This window comes from Austrofundulus limnaeus, unplaced genomic scaffold (assembly GCF_001266775.1).
Source record: "Austrofundulus limnaeus strain Quisiro unplaced genomic scaffold, Austrofundulus_limnaeus-1.0 Scaffold3, whole genome shotgun sequence".
Classification (NCBI taxonomy): Eukaryota; Metazoa; Chordata; class Actinopteri; order Cyprinodontiformes; family Rivulidae; genus Austrofundulus; species Austrofundulus limnaeus.
In genome coordinates this window covers 3,691,272-3,699,701 of record NW_013952405.1, presented here as the reverse complement: position 1 = coordinate 3,699,701, position 8,430 = coordinate 3,691,272, and the positions used below count along the sequence as shown (strand labels likewise).

Sequence of the window (8,430 nt, the reverse complement as noted above, 5' to 3'; positions counted from 1 at the left end):
TTTTTAAATAAAATATAAATTAATGTTTTTAACTCTTAATTGTTAAAAAAATCAATGTTTGTTTTTATATTCAAGAGTTTGTTTTTCTTTCGAACCAGATCTTCTGGACCGTCTGGAGCGGCTGAGGGGATCGGAGAAGACAGTTGGAGAGGTGGGGCCCACTCTCTTGGACTGGGTGAGTATCTGCGAACGTCTCTGCGAACGTCTCTATGAACGTCTCTGCTCTGCCCGCATTTGTCTCAACCCGTCCTGTTCCGTCCTCCTCCTCAGTTCCCTTGTCTGGACGCCTACATCACATACTGCTGCAACCAGGTGGGGGCCAAAGCCCTGCTGGAYCAGAAGAAGCACGAGAAGCGCGTGGAGCACTTCCTGCATTTGTGTCAGGAGTCTTCGTTCAGCAGGAAGTTGGACTTGTGGAGCTTCCTGGACCTCCCTCGGAGCCGCCTGGTCAAATACCCTCTGCTGTTGAAGGAGATCCAGAAGTGCACGCCCCCGGAGCACCCGGACGAGGAAACTATACCCGAGGCTGTGAGTTGAGTTTCCTCCGTTTTACAGCAGTGATGAACGTTTGCTCCTCGACAGTTTGTGCATGCACACATGCAATCACTCAGCTGTCAAATTTCAGACTTTTATTGTGGTGCATCTACGCTCATCTTTACTATGTTAAATCTGTAAAGGCATTCAGAATTCCCTCGTGTCAAAAACAATCATCTTTCGTGTCCAAATTTCTGTATTGGCAGCTGCAAACCTTTAATTTCTGAATATGAATCTTTTTTTATTGATCTAAGCTCAGAYAGAGTCATGTTTTGGTTCTAGAAACAACTTGCAGATTCCTCAGTTTGTTCTGTGTAAGAAACACAAAAAAACGCTACCTTACAGCTAAAGCTGCTCAATATTAAGAAAATATGAAGTTGCATTATTACCGTTGAATGTTGACRAATCCCTCCCTGGTTTTTAGCATCTGTTATATCACGCAGCTCTACTAACAGCCATACCAATCACCTGATAACCCACAAAGCACTACTCTTTCTACACATCATTTTCAAAATAAAAGTTGATTTTGTCAAAAAAAAAAACCTGCATAACACCAGAACATAATTGCAAAATAAAAAGGTGCCAAAAACCACACAAGCCTGATAACTTCAAAGCACTGGATTTAAAAATATATATTTGTGCTAATATTTATTTTATAACTTGGATATTTATGAGCCTTACCAGGACTGAAATGTCTCTCCTGCTCTTTGTTCTCTTMAGCTGGATAAGATTCATGACATAGTGGGTGAAGTGAACAAGAAAACAGGGGAGGCAGAGTGCCAGTTCTACCGGCGGGGTCTTATGTACCACGAGGAGAGTCAGAGACTTCCAGAGATCCAACAGTCTCGCTTCCTCTACTGCCACGGGGAGCTCAAGAACAATAAGGGACAGGTATGTTCAGTGACTGCGGGTTTACTAACTGACCTTTGTGACGAGACAGCAGAATATTTTAGACTYCACATCTAAAATGCTTCCTTTCTCACACAAAGGCTGTCTCTATCAATCTCTCTCTGTGTGTCTTTGTCAGCGGCTGCACGTGTTCCTGTTTGAGCTGGCTGTGGTCCTGACCCGACCAGGCGAGGACCGAGACCTCGGGCAGGTGTTTCACGTGTACCGGCAGCCGCTGCCCAACGCTTTGATCAATCTGGAGGAGATCCCGGACGGCGAGGCGGCAGGGGGAGGAACCTTTAGGGGAGCGTTCACCGGGGGAAATGATAAAGGTAACGCGTCGCAAGAATACGCGATTATTTTACTTTGAATACATAAATTATCAAATCTTCAGCACCCTCAAAAWATGTGCAGGGTGGGGGAGAGATGATGACACTCGTTTTATTTGTTGAACTGAAACCTACAACTCTGCTTTCACTCCATTTTCCTTCCTTCTCCTTCCTGTCGTCCCACAGTGAAGAACTGTTTCCGCGTGAGCAGCAGAGGGCGCTCCAAAGTCAACCCCTACTGCCTGCAGGCCAACGACTCCTTCAGCAAGCAGCAGTGGATCAGCTGCCTGCGCCAAGCCATCGTGCAGGCCCGGGACCGGACGGCTCAGACCAGCCAGTCGCCGCTCTCCCTGCACCTGGACCCCGCCTTGTGTCACATAGCAGACCTGAGCCTGAGCTCGGACACAGACATGGCGGATCACACCAGCCGCTGAGTCTGAGCGCCGAGGACCGATCGGCTCTGGGGAGATACGAAACGGAACTGTTTGTGAAAGAAAAGACAAAAATCTTTATTTTTTAATTTTACAGACCTATTTTTTTATTATCTTGCTTTTTGTGAATGATATAATGACTGTACATACTGGAAAACAGTATTCTTGAATGTGAATTTAAAGTGGGAAAAGTTGTGACATGCTGTTTTATTTTAACTTTTTTTAATAAACTGACAGTTAAAATATTTGTTGAGCTGCTTGAACACAATGACACGTCTATGTTAGCCAACACAATCCACAGGGAAAAGATTAGAGATGATTATCCTCCCTCCCCTCTGTCTGCCTTTCACTCTCTCTCTCTCTCTCTCTCTCTCTCTCTCTCTCTCTCTCTCTGGTACCAGTGACAGGACGGACACAGAGAGGTAGACTTTCAGTTCTACCCTACAAACACACAGTGAAACCGTAGACGTTCCCTTATGCATTTTTAACAGCTCAGCAGATGATGGGAACAGTTTGGTTCGGACACTTTGTCCACAGATAGAGAGGCGCTCAGGTGAGTCCAAATCGCTCCGTTCTGTTAATGCTGCGGGTTTTCRCCAGGAATCGCTTGCAAAATAGCTGGTGAGAGAGAGGTTACTTACCTGCTTAGCGGTTGGCATTAGCTCATTTAACAGGTGTGTGGCGCTTTCTAGAATCAAGGTTACGTAACTTTAGCCTTTTAGCTTACGTCTGCTGTTTAGTTGATTCAATAGTGGGATATCCAAAAGTTTGTTTTTATTAGTTTTTCAGTGGCATGTGATTTATTTGTTAGTCTTCTAGGCTCAATTTTACATGTAAGAAATGTGAGCTGAAGTCATCAGAACTGTTCGTTTCCTTGCAGCTGTGAACGCCTCCCCTGACTTTCGCCTGGAAGAGCATGAGAAGTAAACCTGAAACAAGGAAACGTTTCTCTTCAGTTCGTGCACTTGTTTCTGCACCCTGCCACCCTTGCAAGTTGAAGAACACTGAGGAGATACAGCTCAGCCGATTCAATTTTTAGTTTATTGTTGTGTGTGGGGGGACCCTTTGCTTGAGGTCGCCTCTTCAGACAGAGGTCAAAGGACACGACAGGATGCCTGGCTCCAGTGGCGTCAATGTGGAGGGTTCCTGTGAGGCCCTGTGTCGGACCCTGGTGTCTCAGAACACCCTCCAGAGAGAGACCACCGACATCTCCCAGTCGGTGCTCTACACGTCGCTGATGGGCCTGCTCCTGGTCACCGACAACGAGGTGCGGGGCAGACAAAAACGTCCCGTTTGTTCTTAAACATGGATTTCAATTAAGGCAATGCCGATGAGAAATGTAAACACTGACAGGAGAAATCATTTGAAAGCGTTAAGAACCCTCCCCCCCACACACACACAGCAACACGCACGTGTTCACGCACCTGTTGGCCCTCCTTGGGGTCTCTAATAGGATGTAAGCTTCAGACTGACCTGGTTTTAGCCTCTCCTGTTGTGCTAATGAGATAAGAAGGCTAAATCTGTCCTGCCAAAGTTAAACACAGGCAAACATGGCAGGGTTAMAAAAAAAAAACAAGCWTGAGTACAGCCAGGGGTCAAATAGGAGGACGTGTGACAGACAGTTATATAACATGTTGCAGGTATTTGATTCTATTTCTGATGTTTCTTTATTTTAGGAAGGGCCTCTGGCTTTGGGAAGCGGAAGACTCRGGCTCAGGAATATTGGAAACACAGTAGGTGTTCAGATGAAGCTTTTCAAAGATTTATCTGCCAGATGACTGGAATATTTGTTACATTAACCCGCTCATCACTCTGTGTTGTGTTAGTGTTTCCTGAACGCMGTGGTCCAGTGTTTGTCTCACACACGGGTCTTGCGGAACTATTGCCTCTTGAAGTCCTACAAGCATGAGAAGTACTCCAAAGAGGATGCAAAGCTCATGGACTGTATGCTTCTCTCTCTCTCTCTCTCTCTCTCTTTGGAATTTTCTATTCAGTGATCCAGTTTAAAGAGTTCACGTCCTCGTATTGATTTTGTTTTATTTCTTGTTTCGTACCAGCTTTCTCTCAGGTGCTGTCAGGCCTTTGGGTTGTGACTGAAGGRGACACGGTTGTAAATCCTCGACACTTTTACTGTATTTTCAAAGAAACAGTGCCTTACTTCAATGGTTACAGGTAAAAAAAATCTGCTTTTTCAAGTTTAATATCRACTCTATAAGAAAAAGCTAACTTGTAAGCATTCAAACTAAGGTGTTAGGACAGTGCTACCAAACAATCCAGGAAATGTAGCATAGGATTTTGTCTTCTGTTTCCTAAATGAGAAGTTTATGGCTTTTTGTCCAACTAATGACACATGATGGTAAAGTCCATTTCTTGAATTAATAGGTACAGTATGTTGCCTTTAAAGCCAGAGTTTAGAAACTGCTCCGGTGGGSACAGTTAATGCAGGCTAACAGCACAGGGGCCAAACATGCAGCAATTAAAGTCATTATATATAAACCAATTATTATAAAGATCTTTATTTTGCTGCATTTAATCATGAATACACCATACAGAACCCTTAAAAATGTAGTCATAATAAAAAGCAAATATCATAAGCAAAAATAACACATTCTGTCTCCTATTTACCACAAATTCATTTGACATCATGACTTGCCAAATTTTTTTGACCAATTTTATTTTCCTTTTCTTAGTTTTATCTTCAACTGCTTGTAGTTTTAACTGTCTTGGATGTTCATAGAAAGGTTTTTACCAGTTTCTAGCCAAGACTCCGACATTTCTGTAGAGACCAGTAGTGGTAATTAAAGTAGAAAATCTGGTTTGGGCTTAAGAGACTAATGAAAAAATTGGCGGGCCGAACTTACGTCATTCGTGGGTCAGATGTGGCCCTTGGGCCGCCAGTCGGATAGCCCTGGTTTAGACTGACTGAGACCATCTAATGATTGTAGCCTATTTTGTCCAAACGTTGACATGTTTTTCTCTTAATCTTATGCGAAAYTGTGAGATTTTATGCTCAGATTAGGTTATAAATGACTCACTCAACTGCATCATATTTTAGCTCGGTTTATGTTAAACTGACGTAGTTATAGCCATTTAGTACATTCAGTAATTCTTTTCTGAGAGTTTCATTAAAATGAGTCCAGTTATGAAATATTTTGGCGGCAGGCACGCAAGGACTCCGGTAAAAATCATCATCTGCCTTCCCCTTTTATCATCTTTCATGAGTTTTGCTTCTCTTTGCAGTCAACAGGACGCTCAGGAGTTCCTCAGGTTTCTGTTGGACAAGCTCCACACTGAAATAAATCGCCGACCAAACGTTAAGAGAATGGTGAAAGAGCCGGAGCAAAAATATGCCAGATTTCGGTGCGTATGTGTATGTGTGCGTGAGGGGGGAAAAATTCTTGTTTTTGCTTGTGAACTTACTTTGCTCTTTTCTGATTTTTGTGAAGGATTTCGGAGGAGGCAGCTGCCATGTGGAAGAAGCACTTGGAGAGAGATGACAGTGTAATAGTAGGTGAGGAGGGTTATTGACACGGCTTCCTACGAGGAATAAACTCATTCAGACGAACACACATTTCATCTCCTCTCTCTCCTCGGACAGACCTGTTCTCTGGCCAGCTGCGGAGCTCGCTTCACTGCTCGGTTTGCTCGCACTACTCCAACACATTCGATGTGTTTTGCGACCTGTCGCTGCCCATCCCCAAACGGAGCTCTGGGGGGGAGGTCACACTGCAGGAGTGTCTGGACCTGTTCTCCCAGGAGGAAAAACTGGACAAGGAAAACTCGCCAGTAAGTTAACAGCAATCCATGAAAAAACTGTTTGAACTGTACTCCAAATGGAGACGAGCCTGAGCTGTTTGTTTCTGCTTTCTTCAGATGTGTGCGAGGTGTAACAGGCGGACAGAGTGCACCAAGCGGCTGTCCATCCACAGGTTTCCTCAGGTCATAGTGATCCGTATCCTTTGCAGCATCTCTTCCTGTAAAAAGAAAAAAAAAGTTTAAAAAGTACTGTTCCTGTGCAGAGTTGTTAAACTTAACAGAGTCAAACAGACTTGAATCGTTTCACAACATCCCGGTGGTCTATCAGTAAAAGCACCGTGTACGTGTCATTTCCTCTCACAAAGCTAGACCTCGGACGCTACGGACCTGTCGACTGTGGTAAGCCTTTTTTAATCTGTCAATAGAAAAGACTATTTAATGAACAAGCTCACTACGTGCAGGTATTTAACATTAATTGAAAAGTGCTAGAAAGGTCAGAAACATTAAAAAAAAAGTTGATTTTATGGCATTTGATTTAAAGCAAAATGCAGAAAAGGCCTCCTGCTGGACCATGGTGTTAATTCAAGATAAACTACAAAAAAAACTGACTCATCGAGTAATTATGTTTTCTGACAAACACTTGCTAAATGCAAAGTTTTGTTTCAGGTATGATTAAGATTTGACCAAATAAAGAAATGATGAAGTCAATAATTACAATCACATGATTGACTTATCACACATCACATGAGGACAAAACCAACAGTTTGCTACAGACTAAGAAATAAAAGCTAAGACACATTTTGAATAAACACAATACAACAGAATAAAGAAATAAAAAGTTTGAACATAAATCTAGATGAAGAGGGTTGATCAGTTCATTTATACCATCTGTTTGCTTCAGTAAAAAGAGGTTGTTTTATTTGATGCAATCTTCTGGCTTTGTTAGACAACTTTTAGGGTTTGGCATTTCTCATTCATAATTTACAGTATTAGCATGTGTTGTATTATGATAGAAACTTAATTGAATCTGGATATGAATTGCATTTGTGATTTGGACTTTTTTAAATTTATTTATTCATTCATTCATTCATTCATTCATTCATTCATTCATTCATTCATTCATTCATTCATTCATTCATTCATTTTGCCCTGAAGTGGGTTTTGTTGTAAATTGGTGCTTTAGAGAGAAACTGAATTGAAGTGAATTAATGAGAACAACTAGAGTCAAATGTTCACAAAGAAAGAAACCCAGCCTGCAGATCACAGGTAGTCAGTGTCAGCTAAAGATTCTCAAACTTTAATTTAATAAAATCTGAAGAGAATATCATCAGGGCCTGTGATTGGTTCACTTGTTCTAATACCTGCAACTTGATGTTCTTCCAAACAGCTTAAAAAAATTGTATCAAAATTTTCTGAACTTTATTTCTGATTGAAGTTGCTGTATCTGTTCATCCCTACAGGTTCTGTTCTGTACGACTTGTATGCAATATGTAACCATGCTGGGACTGTGAACATGGGCCATTACACGGCCTGTTGTTTAGACGACAATGGTTGGTGCTTGTACAACGACTCCAGGTGAGATGTGTCCTGCAATCAGAACGCTTTCTTTTAGTTTTCCTCAGCAGTGTTTCATAAAACAGYTATGTGTTGGGACATATTTTCATTAAACCAGAACCAGCTTCTTCTCATTTCYCTCTATTTATTCCCTCACAGTGTGACCCTGCTCACGGAGAACCAGCTTCAGACCAATCAAGCTTATGTGCTGTTCTACCAGCGCAGCAACAGCACCGCCGCCGTCAGGAAATAGTCCCGCGATCGAACGGCTGAGCCAGGCAGCCAATCAGAACAACTTTACCTCCTGTGTCCATAGAAACAAATAGAAGCTGCAGAGTTGTAACCCTGACATCTACAGTAAARTAAATAAATAAATAAAAAACATCTTTTCAGTCTCAATGAGCACAACTTCAAACCACATGGAAGAGGGAGAAGCCATGCTCAATTTCACATGGATTAAATCTTGGATCTGCTTTTAAAATGACTGACAAAGAAATGAGACAGCTCAGAAAACCTGCCGCCACGAGTGTCTGCTTCCTAATTCTCAGGCAGGCAGGAGTGAAAGAGTCATGAACCTGAGATGTACTTACACATCATAAAGAAATCATGATGTATGCGTAGTATGATGTTCTATACGTGATTCATGATTGCTAATATGAGCACAAATACCAAAAGTGAACTAAATAGAACTGTCAATGAGGAAAGTTCTCATGATTTATGATGTGTGCAAAGATTCATTTTACAACTTCTTTATTTATAAGTGCATATAAATAAATCAAATCTTGCAGTTAATCAATAAAAGATTTTGTTAAGAACTGTCACTGGTAGCTACTTTTATTTTTATTTTTGCCAAGATAAAAGAAAACATTTTACATAAATACGCACATACTAGTGATTGAAACTTTAGTACGGAGGGAACACACACATACACACACGTG

At 41.9% G+C, this 8,430-nt stretch overlaps 2 protein-coding genes across 5 annotated transcripts in view; both read left to right on the top strand.

Moving 5' to 3' along the window:
* Positions 1-3,113, top strand: part of arhgef3l (Rho guanine nucleotide exchange factor (GEF) 3, like) — a 9,459-nt gene extending 6,346 nt beyond the window's left edge. For all 4 annotated transcript variants that reach the window (XM_014017751.1, XM_014017735.1, XM_014017743.1 and 1 more), the window contains 6 exons: positions 99-175; positions 271-528; positions 1,255-1,425; positions 1,562-1,754; positions 1,938-2,735; positions 3,063-3,113. In XM_014017751.1, coding sequence (XP_013873205.1) covers positions 99-175; positions 271-528; positions 1,255-1,425; positions 1,562-1,754; positions 1,938-2,185 — 947 coding nt within the window. In that variant the 3' untranslated portion in view covers positions 2,186-2,735; positions 3,063-3,113. The remainder of the gene's footprint in view (positions 1-98; positions 176-270; positions 529-1,254; positions 1,426-1,561; positions 1,755-1,937; positions 2,736-3,062) is intronic.
* Positions 3,114-3,218: 105 nt separating this feature from the next.
* usp21 (ubiquitin specific peptidase 21) lies at positions 3,219-8,313 on the top strand. Its single transcript, XM_014017761.1, has 11 exons — positions 3,219-3,449; positions 3,859-3,915; positions 4,009-4,126; positions 4,240-4,354; positions 5,423-5,542; positions 5,629-5,693; positions 5,781-5,968; positions 6,056-6,134; positions 6,230-6,337; positions 7,399-7,513; positions 7,652-8,313. The coding sequence occupies exons 1-11, from the start codon at positions 3,294-3,296 to the stop codon at positions 7,743-7,745; spliced, it is 1,215 nt and encodes a 404-aa protein (XP_013873215.1). The 5' UTR covers positions 3,219-3,293; the 3' UTR covers positions 7,746-8,313.
* The last annotated feature ends 117 nt before the right edge of the window (positions 8,314-8,430 follow it).